General features: G+C 46.2%; 1 protein-coding gene across 12 annotated transcripts in view; it reads left to right on the plus strand.

Annotated features, from left to right (window-relative positions):
- chd9 (chromodomain helicase DNA binding protein 9) overlaps window positions 1–20,728 on the plus strand; it is a 75,502-nt gene that overhangs the window by 4,887 nt on the left and 49,887 nt on the right. For 8 of the 12 annotated variants that reach the window (XM_030413815.1, XM_030413819.1, XM_030413817.1 and 5 more), the window contains exon 2: window positions 1,002–2,705. In XM_030413815.1, coding sequence (XP_030269675.1) covers window positions 1,110–2,705 — 1,596 coding nt within the window. In that variant the 5' untranslated portion in view covers window positions 1,002–1,109. Of the gene's footprint in view, window positions 1–1,001; window positions 2,706–9,032; window positions 9,125–20,171; window positions 20,431–20,728 lie in introns of those variants that run through there. The other 4 variants (XM_030413826.1, XM_030413824.1, XM_030413827.1 and 1 more) reach the window with 4 other exon arrangements.

Below are 20,728 nucleotides of genomic sequence, written 5' to 3' on the forward strand. Positions count from 1 at the left end.
GAGTGTGCGCTGAGCGCTCTGTCCACCATTGCCGTCATCCTTTTTTTGGTGACTAATTTGGCGCATGATTACAGATCACACATGGAGAAATCGACGCTGTCATAGTTAGAGACATAAAAAAAAACAACTGTGGCTAATGCACAGTATATTACATTGAATAGAGTGAATGCCAAAAATATAACCATGTCATATGAAGTAAAAATAAAATGTACATGTTAGATAAGATACTACGCAAGTGCCTTTGTGCCTTTTTTGTGTGACTGTGTGCATAGCAAGTCAGCATATAATGACTGACCTGGGTACGCTTCTGTCATCTTCCGCTGGTCTGTGGTTGCAGAATGAACACACACACCCACACTCACTCACACACACACACACACACACACACACTTGCATACTCAAAGGACCTCATCTGCTTGTGTCCCTTGCTGTTGAAATTCTATCAGCTGTCTGCACCTCCCACACATTCTGCAGTAGCAGGGCAGGCAGCTTCATTGGTTGTGGGGGTGGGGGTTTGAGGTGCATTTGTGTGTCTGTGCGAAAGGGGAGGGGGTACAGGAAGAGGCACCTGCTGATGACTGGCGGTTGGTTTGCACCAGCTGCTTTGCTACACACATGAAAGGCAATGCTGATAGCTAATTGACAGTACCGAGTTTCTCCCAGAGCCTTCTGACCTTGCCGTTACCTGCCATTTGACAGCTTTTTATTTGACTCTGCGTGGCCATTCATATCATTCTAGTCGCATACAAGCATTTATAACTGATGGGGAAATGGATGATTGAAAACATAGATGGTATAAATAAATGTAGATATAGAAAAAAATACACTTGAGTTGTCATTTAGTGTCACTGAAAATTATGAATTTGCATGTTTGTGTGCGTGAGTAGCTTGTTTTGTCGTGCAAACTGTTATCTGATGTTCATCTAGACCACACATGTTTTCATCTTCTCATTATGTATGTTGCATTTGAATAATTCTTTCCCTTTTTGTTTTTGGGACAGGGACACAACATAATGGCCATGCTGTAGCTCTGTAGACAGCGAGGCTCATTGGGACCATTTTGGATCCAGTGGAGTTTCAAAGGTTCCAGTTACCCTCCAGCCTTGGCCATGGACTTCTTTAATGACCCCAACCTCTTTGTTGGGGGTTTGGAAGGGCTGGATGAGGATGGCTTTGCTTCAGCACCATCACTTGTGGATGAGCTGAACCTCAGTGCTGACTTTGAGCCGCTCCAAGTGGAGCCTCTTGGCTCAGGGAAGCACCAAGACATGATGCCACCAGTTTCTACACAACAAACCATGCCTACTTACAGTGAGCAGATGGGTCACTACATTGGCATGAAGGCACAGAATCCCATGGCACAGGCATTTCCTGGTCCTGGGGGCACAGGTGGTGGAGGCAGTGGCTTGATTGCAGATCAGCATGGCCAGTACCACAATGCTGCCATGAGCCAAGTACCTCAATCCAATGGGCTGTTCTGTAGCAGTAGCAGTCCAATGTGGGGCAACGAAGACCAGAATGGGAACATGTACCACCCCTTATCTCAACAGCAGCAACATCAGCAACAACAGCTCTGTCATCAGCAGCAACTGCACAACCAGCAAATTCATGTCAGACAACAACCAACACAGCAGCAACAACACCACCCGTGTCATCAACAACAGGAGCAGCAGCACAGAATGCGGCAGCAGCAGCAGCAGCAGCAGCAGCTGCAACAACAGCAAAGTCATCAGCAGCAGCTGCTAAACCAGCGACAGCACCAACAAATTAACACACAGACAATGTCCCTGCAGCAACAGCACCATCACAATTTCTCCTTTCACCAGGGTGGTCAATCTCAGAGCCAGCAGCAAATTCACCATACGCCGCAGCAGGTCCAGCACCAACTTGCTGTCGGAGGGCAAAGGTTCCATTCACGGGCTCTGCCAAGTAAGTCTTATTTGGATAGTCAGAATGCTTCTCTGAGCGGTACTTGCTTGCAGCCGCAGCAGCAGCAGGGTAGCTACCAGTTGACCAGGAGTGGTCAAGCCTTTTCTGGATCGGGACCTGAAGACCCTAACCTGCCCTTCCCCATGCATTCGTCATCTATGGTTCACTCGCTGCCCGCATGCTCTGCAGCTGCTTACCAACCAGCTCAGTACCCTGCCTACCCCGGAGAGCCAGAAATACCTAGTCTCAGTCAGCAGCCTTTGTCATCAGCCTCAGTGTCTAGGCCAACCACCACTGCTGCACCCCTCACTCCTACAGTGCCTGAGCTCCCAGGGACAGTATGTCAGTTTCCATCAGCAGCTGTTATGAGTCAAAAGCACACCAGGGCCCCAGTCAGCCAGGCGGATGAGTGTCCTTTCCGGGCCCTGCGTTGCTCGGGAGAAGCCCAGGGAAACTGCAAGTCATCAGAGATATTTGGGGAATCTATGAGGTGTTTCCCCAACATGGCCGGCCAGATGCCCTCTGAGCAGCCTCAAAGCTGCGGGGCCATCAACACTAATGGATTCGAAGCACTGGGAGACGATCTCCTTCCATCAGACGCTCAGGACGGAGACTTGGAGGGCCTGGAGCCTCCGGACCTCTTGCCTGACCTACTGCCCCAGCTGGAGGCTGCTCTCAGCCAAGGGGATGACTCCAACTGTTCCTGGGGCGAGTCCAGTCAAGAGAGGGGACATGAGCCCAGGAAATCCCCACCTGTTGAATTCAAGGAGGAGAAGGTATTACAATATTACAAACTTAAGTCGTTTTCATTTGAACTTTTTACTTTCATGTGGCATATAAGCAAACTTCAGACTGTGAAATGATCTTTGCCCGAGTCTAATTTATGTCCTTACAGCCTGGACACTCTCTCCTTTACCCCCATTTCTTCTCGCTATGGATTAATGAGGGTAATTAGGGAGGACGAAGATTGATAAGTTAAAATCAATTGCAGAAATTATATATAATATTTAAAAAGACTGCTTTACTAGTAGGTGTGTTCTCGATAGTGAAGCAAGGCCCAAAATCTAGCCAGTCATGTAATGTTTAACTAACTATCCCAGATAGAGCATGTTTTGTCTACTAGGGAACCTGCAATCAGTGGTGGAGAGGCAGTACCTAGGGCCATTTGAAAGCCCTCTGAAAATGATAATGGTCTGTGCAGATCTGCCCAGTGCGCTGACAGCAGGTCAGGCCTGATTAGGCTAAGAGTGGCAGGAGTGTCTTCAGGACTTAGCTGTAAGCATACTTAGGGCTATATCAAGATGTGGGTCAGGGCAAGCCAGAGGCACTTGCACACTGCCCCGCTGGAGTGTGGGGGAGGTTGCACGCTGTTGTGGTTGCTGCCACAGTTTCAGTGTGTGTGTGTGTGTCTATGGGTGTGTGTGTGTGTGTGTGTGTGTTTGTGTGTCTATGGGTGTGTGTGTGTGTGTGTGTGTGTGTGTGCGCACATGTGAGAGAGCAGGCGGGAAGAAAAGAGCGTGGTGGAGGAGAGTGGTTAGCACTTGAGAGGGGGGAGGGGGGTTGGGAGATGGAGAGAGCAGTAGCTCATGGAAAAAAAAAAAAAAAAAAAAGGAGAGCCTAGGAAAGAAAGGGAGGCAAAGAGACAGAGAGGAAGAGCATGAGAGGCAGACGAGAAGCGGAGGGGGAGGTTGAGAGAATGCATTAGCTGGCTGTAACAGGCTTCAGGCGGTTCCTGGACCTCAGTTGGCTAGTAACTTAGCAGCATCCACGCTGCCTCCTGGCCCACAAGTGACACATGACCAGCAGCAAAAGCAACAGACGTTTCATGTGCACACGTGGAAGAGGACATGTGAATTTCAACACATCCATGTGCCCCTTTTATTTTTTTTTGAAAATAGTCGTTGGATTGACAAACGCATTTTGTTGAAGGGCTACAGAAAGAGATTTTCTTTTTTCAGAAGAGCACTTGTGTTTTTTTTATGGCCCGCATACTGACAAGGGGTGTTTTTCGAATGATTAAAATTTTACAGTAACCATTCGAGTGACTCATTTAAATCACTCTAATCAGTGTCCTCTTACTGGCAGCAGACCCATTATGTCTCACCACTACCGAAACCAAACCTATGCCCTCGAGCCAAAACACCACCTGTGTTGAGTACTGCGTTGACTATCCCCCTGCAGGCAGCAGGTGACAACGGAACCGGTTGTCTGCCTGACCAGAGCCCATCCGCACAGACCATTCGGCCATCTGCAAAGGTCCCTGATTGAAATGGGGCCATGAACCACAGCCATTTGAACGAGCCTCTCCCTGTCTGTGTCAACACCCAGCCCTGTGTTGATGCTTACAGGCTGACTGTGCTGTTCATGTGCACTGATGTGTGAAGAGCCTGCTGATGGTGTGTTTGCTGAACAGGCAAGGCATCAGGGGATGGCTGTCCACTCTTCTCTCCCCCGCAGTGAATGTGGCTAATTAGGGCTTCCAATGGCGGCAGTGGTCAGCTGTGATGAACACCCACGGTTCACGACTGAACATTCGTCTCAGGTTGCCATATTCGAAGTTTAAATGTAGTGAAAAATGATGTCTTAAGCACTCAAAGCCATGAAAATTAACATTCAAACAAACATGCGTGTGAACTTTAACCTGTTCAGGCGAGAATCATGAATAATTTGTGCATAGCAAAAGAAGTGTGAGATGGAATTTGTGAAGGCTTTAATGGACTGTTATGGGCAACGTTGCCAATCAATAAGATGGACTCAATTGTGGCATTGCTGGATTTACAGCAAGGGTCTTTATTTGTCTGTTTACTGACGGTCTAATAGTCTAATTCAATATTGATAAGATCTGTACAGTAATGGTTTCTTGTGGTTGATTTTCAATTGGAGATCTGTTTTTTCCTTTTTTCTTCTCACTTGTGTTATGTCTTTAATTGGATTTGATAGAGCTTTATATGGGTACAAATACAAGCCCCAGAGGAAAAACGGTGAAAGACAGCTGCTTCTGTCTCTCACTCTGTTTCAAAACAAATGTAAGAACTAGCCAGTTTAAGATCTTTTCGCACATGTGGCAGTGGTGCTCATATCACTTTTGTCTACAGGGGCCGCCAGAATCAACCAAAAAATGAAAGATCCTTTTAGCAGCTTCTGGTCTGATTTTAACATTTTAGGATTTTTACATTGTTGTATGGACACCATTACTTAAACATCAGTTCCTCTTAAACCTGGCCCTGTGTTTATATGTTGTGGTGTATGAATTACTAATGGGTACACAAAGTTTTGTAATCAGGCCTGTAGATCATCCAAGTCAGCAGTTGCAACACAGACTGCAGTGGCTCCAATAGAGTCCTTGTTGGCAACTTAAGTCCACAAAAAATAAGTTACTGTTTGAAAACATTTTTGAAAAAAACGGATCCCTGCGGAGAGAAATCTGTTTTTGTTAAACCAGAAACAGCCACTATATCACTCTTATACTTACAGAATAAATAATTGTATCGTTGTAAAACGATCTTCATACATAAAATCCAACTCACCAAAACCATCTTGGTTTATCTTTCCACTACACTAAATATCACCGACTCTAGTTTGGTTGATATAAACCTAAATCCCCAAATTCACAGAGTTGGATGTGGAAAATATTCTGGCCTACACGTGTGTAGTGAATGATCATTCTTAACAACTTTAAACCCTGATGTTAATATTTTGTTTTTTAAAGTTGTCACAATCCCAGAATTCTGAACATAGACACAGTATGAGTACTCCAAACAATACGCTATCTATTTCCATTTGGACGGCAAAAAGAAAAATTGTCCTCGACACACAAAATAGGATAATTTCTTTATTTGTAAACAATCTGCACACAGTGCACTGAACACATGCCAACACATTTGTCAATTGTTTATATCTGTGCAGCCTGATAGCTTTGGCGCTTTCAAGACCGTCAAATGTATGATTCACTGAAATTGAGATATTGATACCTTTTGACAGCGTTGGTGTATATGATGGCGTAGGGCCATTGGAATTAGTGAGGGGCCACTGAATTTGGGCTTGACACAGCTAAGCGGGCTTTTTCCTCTGGCTGGCTACTCCTTGTGGAAAACCCTGGTTTTAAGTCCTCCCACACTTCCACGACTGTTTGCTGACGTTGCGCCTCCATCTAGTTGCCTCTCCAGCAGATTTCAGTGCGTGCAGCCATATGCAGTGGTCAAGCCACCTCATGTCTGACTGTGATTACGCCCCTTTTTTATGGTATGTTTTAAAATCTCACTCTGGTAGCATAGCATTTTCCAGCTTCTCCTCCTCCTGAGCTGTAGTTTCCCCTGTACACACACCACAGCCGATCTGTTATTGGTATCAGCCAATACCAATAACCGATAACTACCTGCTTCTCATGGCTGATATTAACAGCAATCATGATAATGACCTATAACCTGTAGTTTTTTCACAACTGCAGGGCTTTCCACTAAGACACAGACTAGCCAGCCATAATACATAAGTAGCCAGCCGGGGGGGGGGGGGGGGTACGATCTTATATACTGGTCTTAAATGTAATAATAATAATAATAATAATAATAATGTTACATTATTATTATTATTATTAGCCTAAGTGTAGAACAGGTGATGCAGGCAGCCTATATTAATTTCTCAGACATTTGCTCTATTATTATTATTATTAATATTATTATTATTATTATTATTATCAGCATCAATATCTACTCTATATATTATATTATTATTATTACAAAATATCGCATCTTCTTTTATTCATTAGTGTAAGTATGCCAGACGCTAATGCACCAATAAAAACTGTGATTTGCGCACTGAAAATAATAAATAATAGGCTATACAAGCTCACATAATATTGCATCATGAGGCGTTCTGGGCTTGTAAATATCTTATTGTCGGTGCATGACACCTTCACAGTCTGCAGTGGTGGCTACACAATTAAACACTCAGTGAACGTTTCTCCCTTAGCAACTAATGAAAATACACTCTTAGAGTCCGTTTGGTTTCATTTGTACAACCGACAGTGTTTTTTGATGCCAGCACGTGTCGCAGGTATTGCTAAATGGACGCTGGAAGAGAAGAGTGGATTACCGGTGACAAAATAAGCGTATTATGGTGAGCCCTGCTTCTTGCCTCCGACGGCCGACACACTGACTCCGCTGAGTGCGTGCGCACACACACCGCGTGTCGGGGCCGCGGATGAGTTTCTCTCCCTTGTGATCAATGAAGTCGGCGATGATCGGAGTAGTTTGTGATTATTATCAGTACAAGCACAGCGAATCACAATTTTAATGAGTGCGGTTCAGTTTGACATTATTGTCAGTCTGTTAGAAAAACATTTAACTTTATTAAAATCGAAAAATAATAGTCATTAAAGTAGCCGGCTGGAGTTAACTGTGTAGTCGGCTATATGGCCGGCAGCCGGCGCTTGTGGAAAGCACTGAACTGAATATAAGAAAGGCTCAGACTTGGTGAGCAAAAATGGATGATTTGATATTTCATAGCTCAAGTGAGACTTTTTCTCTCCTCTTTGAAACCTCGTTTAACCTGTTTGCAAATTATAAGTATGTTGTCTTCCTCAGAAATGGTAAAAAACATCGACGCCAGACAACATGGTTGGTTTTTTAGTCTCGAACCAGCTGCGGCAATTTGATGTACTGAGCGCGACTGACATAATTCAGTTTGTACCCTTTGGAAAAAGTGATGAGTTCGGTAAACAACCATGCTTCCTCCCACATTTTTGAAGTTGGATTGACATATTGTGTATCGGTGATTCGATGCTGCAGAATAGTAAACATCAAAACAGAGACTAGATCTGGGAAAAAAAAATAACTGATGTCAGCAGGGAGTTAAATTGGCACCTGTCAAACACAAGGTGGGTGTTTTTATTATGGCAGGTATTTTCAGGTGACGTGCGGGTCAGTTCTTTTTACACTGCAAGTAGTTGGGGATTGATGTTTGATGTATATTCAGTATTTCTTTTGAGAGAAACCACCGACTCGGTGTTTATAATTCTAAAGTTTTCAGAAGTAGGAGACAAATAAAACTGAGTGGTTGGTAGAGAAATGTGACCTGCCACAGCGACACCTCGGGAAAAATCCTTGTAAGTTTTTCTATGTTTTTTTTATTTAGCCTCAGTCTGGTGTTTCCTTTTGTGACATCACACCAGCCTTTATCTGCTCTGGTAAATTAGTAATTTGCCAGCTTTCTTATGATTATTTTTGCAGTCAGTTTGTTATATTTGAGGCCTCGGGTCTGGCAAAAATAAGGGCGCAAAAGGCTCCCTCGTTGAATAGAATAGAAACGGAGATGAAGTGTGTGCTGATGGATACTGATGGCCTGGCTTACTGTACCCACCACAGCCTCCCCCCCCCCGGCACTGACACTGAGCAGGTGCCTCCTCCCCGCCTGCCTGCGTTGCTGCTTTAGATTTATTATCTGACTGGGTATCGCAGCTCAATCCTCTCGTCCAAACCCTCTCCTTGGCCTCCGAGCCGTGTCGCGAGCAAGCAACTTGGGGCGTGTGTGTGTGCGCGAAAGCAGGGTTGGCGCGTGTGTGCAGCTTTGTTGCTTCCTGACCTCCCTTCTGCGGTTTATATAACTCCCAGCCAACCAGCCGTCCAGACTGGGCAGGCAATGCCATAATCAGCCCTGAAACTTGACACCATGCATCACCCCAGCCCTCGCCCCACCACCCACATGCACCACACGCGCACACTTTGCACACTCGCACACACCCCTGGGAAACCTGCTGCTTCAGTGGCCACATGGTAATAGGCTGTCTCATTCACACACGTTCTCCGAATCACCTCCCCCAACATCCATACACAGCCCACCCTCTCTCTCTCTCTCTCTCTCTCTCTCGCTCTCTCGCTCTCTCTCCCTCCCTCCCTCCGGCTCGCTCGCTCGCTCGCTCTGTCAAGCGTTCTGAGTGTTTGCATCCGGCCCCATCAGCCTGTCTGTTTGGAGGCCTGCCAGATAAAGGCGGGGGCGGGGGATGGCTAAGGGTCAGAGGTAAACAGGAAGTCAGGTGGTCCTTGCCGTTGGCGGAAGGGGAGGGCTCGGGAGAGGAGGCGGGGGATGGGGGGGAGGAGCCGCGGGAGAAGAGGGAGGAGGGAGTTGTACTTGGACCGAGTGTGTCAGGAACATGTGGGAACGCTGCCAGCCCAAAGTGCACAGTAGGTCTGAATTTAAAGTATGCTCTTTTTTATTCCGCGTTTCCGTCCTTCCTTTCCTCTCGAAGCCTCTTTCTCCAGGGGATTAAAACGGCTTTGAATATTTCTCAGTTGTGATGGCGGGGTGAATGTTTGCTGAGCGGTCAAATGTGGAGGGTTTTTGTGTGCGTCTGTGCGTCTGTGTATGTGACTGGAATGCAGTTTTTGGTCGTGACGCGAGGCAAACCTCCTTGAACTCGCGTTAACCTTTGACTGGTTTGAGAGGGGAAGGAAAGCTGGGTGGCTAGACAGTGGCACAGTGTCCCTGGGCATAGAAAGACCGAAGACAGCATAGAAATCACTTGTAAATTAGCCTCAGTGTTGGGCGCAACTGAGAAAATAAGACAAGGCACGAAGAGGTTGTGACCCTTTTGTCCTTGCGTTTACAGCTGACACACATGATTGTCGTCTTGCGGTCGGAGGGAGGGATTGTCTGAGAAAAATCTTGGAACAAGACATCTCAAAGATAAAGATTGAATCAAGCCAGCTAGTGTAAAGCAAGTGAAAACGGCTCTTTCCCTCTTTTTCACTTGACACATCGTAGTCTTTGTTTGACTTTGGACAATGCGATCACCATAAAGTTGTGTCAAAGAGACGGCGGTTGGCTCTTAACTGGTTACTGATTTGTGAGCTCAGCAAACAGGTTCGTGTCAGTAGGAAGTCGTTAGCTAGTTGCTATGGACGCCTGTGTTGTAAGTTGAGTCTTTACCCTTCATATCTGTTGCGCAGGGACCATTGACTCACTCAATTCTCTGTTAACTGTTGAAGAAAAAAGTTCGCTGTTAATGACCGGCGTGTCATTAATCTGTCATCGTTTTACTGTGAAGTGAGTCAAGCTAAAGTAACGTCGGTCAGGCTCCCAAAAGGGTCGATTTTTAAAAACAACTAAACTTGAACAAGGTTCAAAGCGCCTGGTCAACATGACACTTGTCATTATACACATGCGTTTCTTGGATTGCCTTTTAAAAAGATATGTTTCAGTTCTGCGCCTCATCGTTCTTGTACTTTACACATGTTTGATTTTTCAAATCTTGAGTCCATCTTGGTGTTTCTGTTATTGTGGTTGCTTTGGCTTGCTGGGGTGAATTGTGTCTAGACACCTTAACCAAGACCAGCGTAGTTCCTGTTGATGATGCAAGTGTGATTTTTTTTTTTCTTGTTTATTTTTGTCTTTGAGAGACAAAAAGGAAAAATTTAAGATTAGGATCATTGTTTGTAATTGCAGTTCTCCTCAGTGCGAGAGTACTCTCTTCAGATTTGTAATGTCTGTCGTCCTTTTTTTTTTAATTATGTTTCGAGTGCCTTACAATTAAATGTTAGTGAAAATAACAAATTAACTGAAAATACGACATACTTACTGGATCATATCTCAGCTTAATTAATCTTGATGAAATCAAATCAGCCTTGAATTTGAGTCTGAGTTGAAAAAGTATTTTGTCTTTATCTGGATTTTTATCAACTAATTTAAAAGGATTAGATGTACACTGTTGAGAGCTTAAATGTGGCTTAGTGACGCAGAACAGTTAAGATGAGATGTATTTTTTATTAATGGTAGTGTCTCCAAAAGTGCAGCTGCCGTCTGAAGAAAAAGAACATCTCAGTTTGAATACAAGTTCCTTCAGTGCCAGCGATGTTTTTTTTTGGTCTTTCTCGCAGCCTCTGATCTTTCTGTCTTCGTCGATTGACTTCTTCCATCCATCGACACGAACGGCAGGAACTTTTCTTTGTTTTTCATCGAGATCTTTCTTTGTCATCACTCGCTGCCACTCTGTCCTGCTCTGTCTCACAAGCCCGGCAGTCGCTCTGATGGTCACGATGATTGTCGCGCTGAGACGAGTTGAATTATGAATGTCGGCGGCCGCAATTGGACGAAGTGCAGCGGCTGAATGACAATGAAACGATCCAGTTCGTCTCTGACAGCTCTGTCCTCTCAAACCAAACTGCTGTAGACCACAGTGTCTGTATCGGATTATTTGGTGGACACCAGCGACGTCATGATTGACAATAATCTGACAGAACAGACAGTAAATTCACAAAGGCGAATGGTAAAACCTGCCATTTATGTGTTTTACCCCTTTGGATTCTGCACATATACTTTATTGCACACGTGTACTGTGTGTGTGTGTGTGTGTGTGCACTGCTACACACTTAGCTCTGTTCAGGGATAAACGTTTTCACATCTTGGTATGATTTTTTCATCCGCTTTTCCCCCATATACATCTCAGCCTGAGCAGTTTGAACTATGCCCATCTCTCTCATTCTTTTATAAAATCATACCACAGCGATTGTGGTGGAGGTGATCCTGCTCATTATGTCGTGTGCCTGGCTTCTGCGATTTCCAGCAGAGACTCTCCACAGACACCTGCCTCACACTGAGCAGGAGGTGGAAATCAGAGCAGGAGGGGGGGGAATAAAAAAAAAAATCCTTACTTCATCATATCCTGAAGGCTGCAGGTTGACTACGCACCCGGTTTGTCTCGCTTGCGTGCAGATGTACGCAGTCGCCTCTGTGTGTGTTCCTTTCTTTTTTTTAATTTCTTTTTTTTACGCAGGCTTTGGCCTCGCTCTCACTTTGCACCGCTTCAATAATGAAGGAGTTGTAAAGGTCTGGCAGTAAGCCCCCCCCCCCCCCCCCCCTCTCGCTGAATCCCCCTCTACCTCATCCCTCCTCTCTTTCCTCCCCTCGCTCTCTGTCTGGCTCTCTCTTTCACATCCTGAGGGACCTCCTCTCAGCTCCGCTCTTCAGTTTGCACCGATGTTCCCATTAATGAATGGCATCATCCGGCTTGCTTGTTTTGCACGGTTCAGCTTCACTTTGCCGGCTGGTGTCTGACCCGCTGTGCCGCCTCTGACGCGGAGAGCACTGCGTCATTTACTCGGAACTACCACGGCTAAATGGGGGAAAAAAATAAAAGAAAGAAAAACGGCCTTATAGAAAAGGAAGGTGCTATGAATTTTGTTTTCTGACGGCGAATATGAAGCGCACAAGAAATCCTTGAGCTGTTCAGTATGCAAAACACTCAATTCCTCAGGGGTAGATGAATCATGCAGCATCTGCAAAATTGTCACTTCTTCGGAGGCCACCTGTGCTGCTTCAAGTCCACGTTACCAGGACGGGATTCTTAATTCAGTGGAACGATTAATACGGTTTAATAAGTTATCCTTTGATTAGTTCAGATCTTCCCCATATGTAGTTTTAAAGCATACTTCTGGTTTATTACAGCCTCGATCCCCCTTTTTTGCATCGGTTTGGCTGTTGTTTCTATAATTACTTTGGTCCAAACAAAGTAACTGTGACATCTGAGAAGGAGGCTTTTTATTAAAAAGCAAACTTCCGTCACAGTTGTTACGTCTGAGCTCCGGTTCAACTCTTGACCCGCCGTTCGCGCTGTATTTTCTGCGCTCGGTTTCTCAGTTCAGTTGCAGTCACCCCCCGAGGCGCCACTGCTGGTGCGGTCACTTTGGTTTTTACCTCCAAATTAGGTGGTTTGGATGATATGACTAAACTGCTGGCTTCTTTTTCAATTATTTTTTGTGGGGTTTTTTTTTTTTACCGTAAGTGGACAGATGTGACACAGCAAAAGGGCCCTGGGTTGGAATATAAGAGCAGTCACATTATCAGATTTCAATACATGGCCAAACCGATTCACGATAGAAATGAAGAAAATGCTTCTTCTGAACCGTATCTTTTAATTTTGTTTGTGTCTTTTTTTTTAGACTGAAAGTGCACAAAAAGAAAAGTTACACTCCCATTATTAGACAGAAGGCGACCACACAAACTCATTTGATCGCTCACACCATATTATCATACTCGTATTATTAACATTACATCAGCATTAACGTTTTTAGAATAACGGTTGGTGTTATTCTTGCAATATCACGACGCGCCCCTGTCCGATCCTCTGACCACTCATCGGTGTTGCCCCGTTAGACTTCCCCCGTCGCTGTATTTCCATTTTTCAGCAAATTCCTCGGTTACTACAACATTTCCATTGCTAATAGGAACCAAAAATAAAATCCAGATTGAAACACGAGGATTTTTTTTTTCCCCTTGAGGTTTGCAGGATCTTTTCCAGAAGGCCCAGACAGCGACCCCTCACTCTTCTCTGACAAAAAAATAACATGCAGATGCTGATTTTTGTTGTTGTAGCAATTCAACAAGTGTTGCTGTGGCGCAACGACGGGACGGTCGGTTTGTGGTTGCTACAAAGGTTGCCTCACCACTGCCTTGACGACCTCTAAACAAATTCACACGCACTAATATTTAATTCATGAGGTAACGACCTGCATTTCTAACGGCGGACTGTGTTTAAGTAGGGAGACGAGCCACACCGCTGCCTCCTGTAAAATGTGAGAGTCAGCTGCTAATTATGAAGGGTGTCCCTCTGTGGATGGATGGCCTCTTGCTTTCACTTTGGCTCATGCTCCACTAGAGCTCGCACACAGTGCGAGCCCTTAAAATACCATCTCACATCTTGCTGAGCGACTGCCCTCTGAGCCGACGCTTAAAGATGCAAGAAGGCCAGATGCCCTAGTTAGAATCACTGCTGGCGTTTCCTCAGTCGTCGGGCCTGACTGACACGGCGCCAGGCTCAGGATGTGCTCTGTATTCTGCACGAGAGTCAAACCCAAGTCACAGCTGTTTCGTGCAGGGGTTGGTGAGAACGTGGGCATCGCGAGGAAGCCAAACTAAACCGAGAACGCAACGAGGACAGAATGATGCCACAACCGCTCATAAACTGTTGTGGACTTTTACAACTTCCTTTTTGTGTTTATTGTTGTTGATGTGAGTCAAATGCACGATAACACTCTGCTATTATCACTCGACCGATCGGGCGTCTAACTCACATAGAGGTGGTGGCAGACGCCTTCTCTCTCTAACGTGCGCTCCCTCTCCCTCTCCTCACAGTCACCCCCTGGTGTTCAATAATGTCCTAGCCACATGACTGGATACAACATGCTGTACTTGTTACACTTCACATGGGTCTGTCTGTGCTCACGGACCTCTTTGTCAGCACTAGGAGTGGCCGTCTGCGCTGAACTTGATCTAATAAAGCAGACAATTAGCCGACGGCATAATAGTGAGCAAACAGGCCGTCTTCATTAATGCCTGTCGGACTGGAGGTTGTTTGGGAGCGCAGCAGCGCTGAGATACGTCGCCGTTACAGCTGCGGCAGTCTAATTGTTAATTGAATCCACTGTCAACGATAAACCAGGTGTAAAGATTATTGTGTATGTTAAAGAATGAATGTGTGAGAGAGGTATGAGGGTAAGAGAGCAGGTTGTTCATGTTGTGCGTCATGTCTTTGTGATCGTCATCCTTTTGAGCTGTCATATTTTTATTTACTACGCACACAGTCAAACACCAGCTATGTTTTGTCTTCTGAGGACGATACCGTCAGACTTGAACATGCTTACTTCTTCTTTCTCTGGGCTTATTGCTTGGTTAACCCTGAGGATGCAGCAGTGACAGCGGCTTGTATAACAGTAAATGTTTTGAGATAACAGTAAGTTGAAATATGCAGATCGTTCATAACCTATAGTCACTACGAGGAGCCGCATCACAGATGAACATTTATTTTTGGCGGCTGTTTGAAGGCCTAAATTTTCTTATTTTTCAAATAATCCTGCACAGGATTGAAACCGGTAGTCGTCAATGTAAAGTATCAAAGTATTTTGAATTGTAGCCCAGAAACTACACGACGGTAAAACCGGTGTGTGCTGCCTGGTCAGGTGGAAAGTTAATGTGGGAAGGTGAACGAGGTACATGCTCACCTTCCTCCAAGACTGCTGACCAGGCGCCTTTGAGCATGGCACCAGGGCATTTAAACCCTCACGCAACCGTCATTGGCCACTAATGGAGGATGGTGGGGAAGTTTCTTTTGCTGTTTTTTTGGATTTAAAGCCAGACATTGCACAACAACAACACACATCTGAAGCTAAACGTACACAGTGAATAAGTCACATTTGAATAATTTGTTTTCTCGCAATGCTATTGGCGTCGCAACAATTACTAACAACTGTTTTCACAAATTAAGCCAAAAAAATGTCAAAGACTCTTTTTTTACTATCATAAATGACAAATAAAGGCTTTAAATCCTCACAGACAAGAAGCTAGAACCAACTAACCTTTGACCTTTGGCTGGAAAAATGACAAACTATAACAATTATCAACAGTTGGTTATTCATCAGTTAATGAAGTAATTAAAGCCATTGAAGCAGACGTGCACTCATTTTGAGTTGTGAGTGTCTGTGTATGTGTGTGCGCAGTTCTTCCGTCGGGCTCAGTGAGGCTGTTTTTGGTGTTTTGGTCCGGCCCGACTGAAGTTCTGACGCTTTGTTAGACTTCCAGCAGCTTCTCCAGAGGGCACCACGCTCCGACCCGGCTCGCGCTACCCTTGGCCCTGAATAAAGGATCATTAATGCATGGCGCTGTATTTAATTGGTTGAGGAAGCATTGCTGTGCATCGTGTCTCCTTTCATTTATCAGCGCTGCCGGTCCCCCCCCTCCCACCTTTTTGTTCGGTTTCAGACTGGCCTGTGGCTGTAGGCCTAATTAGCGGGGTGTAATCATTTTTCTTCTTCGCACCTTGATTTAACGCCGCGATCTACGTTTCATTAACAAAGCCGTAGGTACGAGATCGAGAGCTGGCGACGAGGTGAGCCGCGATGTTTTCGTTGCTGTGAGAAATCCGAAAGGCCAAGGCTATTCTTAGTGAGCGCCACCGAGAAGTGTTTTTCAAGGTGTGAAAAAGTGAAAGGGAGAGTTCAACAACATTCGGCAGTGGAGGTGATAAGTTTATCCGGCCCTGATTTTTATTTTTTTTTTCATATTTATCTCATCTACGTTGGTATTTGGTGGCAGATTTCAAGGAGAGGGCAGCGTCTCCTGTCGAATCACTCGAAAAAATGTTCCACTTGGCATTTCCTCTTTCCGGGAGCCTGCAGGGAGCGGCGTTTTGACATGGAGAGTGATGAAAACGGCTCCCGGACTGCAGCCTTTTATTTGCAGTCTCGCAGATAAAGAAAAATGACTTTGGTAATCAGCTGTTAATTTGTGAGTGCTGCGTTCCCTCGCAGCCGGCTCTCGCTACAAATCAGTCCTGGACCTGTGAGGGGGGAAACGCTCGCCGCTGTCTGATGGACGTTCACACATATTGAATGAGAGAATCCGATAGCGCTGCATTATTATGTCGACGACGGCTCCCGTTATCGACGACGATAATGGAGTTATTCTAGGAAATAACAGTCGATGCATTTTTTTTAGTTCAATGGCAAATAATCGATTGGTGAAACTCTCTGATATCCGCTATGAGGATTTTCACGCATCCCTTCCATATCATAGTTTTAAAAAAAATTCAGCATTATGACAACAAACAGTGAGTCGAGGAAGTTCAAAACTCACACGTGCACTGCCTGAAGCCGTGCCGGCGCACAAAAAAGATCACACGCTCGCTCTGTCATTCGTCGCGCCGCGGATAACGTTTCCATTAACACTGGGTGACACTTTTATCCCAGTTGGACATGCCTATGATCTGCGTGTACGAGCGTAGCAGCTAGCTGGCAGAGCCCCGAAAGCACCGGCGGGTGCTCGTCCATCTACTCTAGCCCGGTGCTGGCTCTCATTTCCCTAATGGTGCGTTAGTGGAGACTCTCACGGTGGTTCAGGCAAGAAATGAGAGCAGTGGCACACTAATACAGTCCCTTTTGATGAGGAAGTAATGGAGTGTTCAGAGGCAGACACCTGTGCCTCTGCAGCCAGCCTCTCTCTCTCTCTCTCTCTATCTCTTTCCACACACACACACACTACCTTTCAACAGCTCTGCTACTCCCCTCCCCTTCCTCTCTACTGCCCTCCCCTCCTCTTCCTCCTCCCTCCCTCTTCTGTCTTTAAATGAAGCCACTCCCCCCCCCCCCCCCCCCCCCTTCCCTCCCCTCGCACAGAGCTGCCAGGCTTGTTTGCATATTAACCGCTTCGTCGCCAGGGAGCCGTGGCTTCGTGCCATGTGACCGTTGAAGCATTTTGTGTGTTGCTGAGCCTTTTTTCCTCTTTCGTTCTTTCTTTGTTTATCCCCTCGCACGCAGACAAACCTTTCCAGTGAAGGAAAAAAATTTTTGTCTCGTCGCTGACAACCATGTATGGTAACCGAGTCGTTCTGTGTTTTTTAATAAGGGCGCTATTGAGGCTCTCTGAATGTCACATCTCGTCTGTTTTACCCATCAAACACTGTTTGCCGTTGCAGTGATTTGATCGTTTGGATTTTAGACGGCAGCTGTCGGACGCAGTGGGAAAGCTCGTTCCACGTTGTTTCGATTGTTAAAGGTTGTTTTTATTATGCACACATATTATAATGAAGGACACCGTTTCGTGATTTTTTTTTTTGTTATTTTGTCTGTTTGCATTGGTTTATGTAGAAAGGGCCAAGGAGTTTTAACACCCACTGCACTGTCGATGTGTGTGCAGTCAAAGCTCACCCCCAGGCTCCGTTCCCCAGTGGGCATTTATCTGACAGTGGATTTGCTGAGCTCGGGGAGGACGCTGTTGCTCAGCTCTCGGTAAAGCGTGTGGTCTGCTTTAAAGTCCAAACTCCAAGGCCTGGCCTGGCAGGTTGGATCTCGTGTCTGCTCCCCGCACACATTTTTGGGACACGACAGCCATTGTTATTCACACGTCGGAGAGTCATCTCTGTGTGGACGATATAACGCTGTAAAAAATGTAAAACTACACACACCAGAGAGATAAAAAATGAGAGACCTGTCATCCCACTTATCTTAAAAGCTCTGCCTTAGCTGCGTTACACACACACACACACACACACTTCGAATGAGGCTGTCCACACCGTACCAGTTGGTCAGTTGCACGCAACTTTATTGAGGTTATCTGTACAACATGCTACGTAAAGCCATATTGTGTTGTAGCCTACACGCACACACACCCACGTTTTTCACACCACACTTGGGAAAAAAAAAAAGAAAAAACTCACAGTAAGAAGTCTCCGAGCTGAAGAGGGACCAGATCAGAGTGGAACGATGCGGTTTAATTATACAAACGTAAAACAAATTGACAGTTTTATTGGTCCCGAAACATTGAAAAGACACAGAGAAGCACACGGAGAACATGTAATATCTTCCAGAATAAGAGCATTCCACAGGGACATTTGCTTTTTTTAAGACACTGTGAAGGATTCGAGGTGATGTGTCAGTGTGTGTTGTGTTGTATTGAGTCGTCTCTTTAAATCAGCTCCACCTGTCAGGAGATGGGTATTGACATAGTGTGTTTTGTGTAATATTTTGAACTAGTCTCATCCCAAATCCACTCGTATATAAATGTTTGTGCAGCTGCATGGAAAGGTGAGCAGGGTGTTGGCGGGGAAAGAAGCACGCTCAGCACAATTTGCCCGGTAAATAAAGATTTCAGAGCTGATTGGATATCTGTCAGTAACTCAGACCAGTAGTGCTGTGCACTGTACATGGCCTCAGGCCAGCCCTGTGTCTCTGCATAATTCCCGACACCATGTGCCAGCCGGTGCACATGGCCCCTGCATCATGCTGTCATTCCCCTGAAAGGCCAGCGCGTTCCTCCCAAGAATCTGTTCTGGTGCGCAGGAAGAGCTGCATGTCTTGGACGCAGCCCAGTTTCCCCCTCTTGGAATTGTTTTTTTTTTTTTTTTTTTTTCCAAAGAGTCATCGCGGGGTGACGAGGCCTTGACCTCTCAAGTGCTCGAAGTCTCACCCCTCTAGAGACTCCTGGATGTTCCTTCCGTCTGTCGCGAGGGGCAGTAGGAAGTGGGAGAAAGCTTTTTACGCCGCTGTGGTCATGTGTTAATGCGTGCGATGTTTGAGTCGGGCGAAACATTTTTTTTTTTTTTATCCTGTGGGAAATTCATGAATGCGTTCGATAATTTCTGGCCCTGTCTGCGATGATGCCGTTCCATAAATAACGCGACGCGTCACAGGCAGTAACCTACATGGGGCCAAAAAAAGCTCCGATGTTGACGGTCTGTGGTGTGTGTGTGTGTAGGCGAAATCCAGTACTTTGGGGGTTAAGTTGTGAAAGTTAATGTAATAACTGCTAGCACCATCTGCTGGCCTACTTCCTTACAAAGAGAGAGAGAGTGAGAGTGAGCGAGTGAGTGAGCGAGCGAGCGAGGGAGAGAGAGAGGGAGAGAAAAACGAGTCTGGGTTTTAACGACATCTCTAATATTCATGCTGATGCATTTTGCTGCTTTGTGCTTTCATTTTCCGCCGCTCTGCCTGCCAGAGTCTCGAGCTCGCCACACACGCCCCAGCCAGGGAGAGGGGAGGGCAGCGAGGGAGGACGAGGAAACAGACAAGTGGGGGGGAAGAGAGGAGGAAAAAACAACCGGCCAAACAAGCGAGCAAGCTACCACAAAAGCCTTTTTTGTTTGTAATAAAAAAAGGAGTAACCTACCTTTTTTTTTTTTTTATTTAAATTTTTTTTTACCATCCTGGCCGGCGAGGAAGACGAGGAGAGAGGGCTGCGAGAGTGGGGAAAACGGCAGAGCGGAAAGAGCGAGAAAGAGCGAGAAATCGGAGGAGAAGCGGCTCGGAGAGGCACAGGCGCACGAGAGGCAGGCGGAAAGAGGAATCAATGAGAGGGGAGGAGAGGGGAGGCAGGGGGGAAGGCAACTCTGACACACGCACGCACGGAGAGAGAGAGAGAGGGAGACTTTGGCGAAGCCGGACGACGGCGAAGAGGCACGCAGCGGCAGAATGAGAGCTTCCTGGACTGCCACGCACCTCCTCTACCGCCCACAGCGCTGCTCCCTCATCACCCTGTGAAGAGACAAACGAGGGTGAGGGAGCGAGCGAGAGAGAGAGAGGGAGAGAGAGAGAGAGAGAGAGAGAGAGAGAGAGGGCTCCCATGCGCTCCTCTTGAGCCCTGCCCGCTGGGGGAGGAGGAGACGAAGCGGCTCCAGCGCTCTTCGCCACTGCCTGAGGAGAAGAGCTGACCGGGGAGGAGGAGGAGGAGGGGAGGCAAAAACGAGGAAGCGAGGGAGGGGAGGGGGGGAACGCACGGCTCTAGGAAGAGTGAGAGAAAACCGACTGTTGAGAGGGAAAAAGAAGTGTGTTTTGTAAAAAGAGAAAAGCGGCGAGCGAGCGGCGGAGGGAGAGAGAGAGGGGAAAAAAAAACAAAAACCCGGCGAAAGGGCAAGGCTTTTGTTAGCCGGTTGGAGAGGGGGAGGAAAGAGGAAGAAAAAAATCACACACACAAAAAAAAAAAAAAAGAAACACCATGTCTACAGTGAAGAGGCCAAGAGGAAGGGTAAGTGAGCTGCTCTGAGAGCTGGGAGGAGGGACGAGGGGGAGGAGGAGGAGGGGCCGGCAGGAACTGAACAACCTCCTCTGCTACTGGCTCATGCTGCACTGCCGCCATCTTGAACTCATTGCTGCTTTATTTTCCTCCCCTTCCATACTCATTTGCTTGGCTGTGCTAGACCTTATCAAGGCTGAAGGCTTTTTTTTTTTTTTTCTTTCTTAACAGCGTTTCTGTTCCCCTCCCTCCCTCCCTCCCTCCACTGCCTGTTCATTCCATACATCGCTATTCCCAGCTTCTTCTTTTT

Source organism: Sparus aurata, chromosome 4 (genome assembly GCF_900880675.1).
Source record: "Sparus aurata chromosome 4, fSpaAur1.1, whole genome shotgun sequence".
Lineage (NCBI taxonomy): Eukaryota > Metazoa > Chordata > Actinopteri > Spariformes > Sparidae > Sparus > Sparus aurata.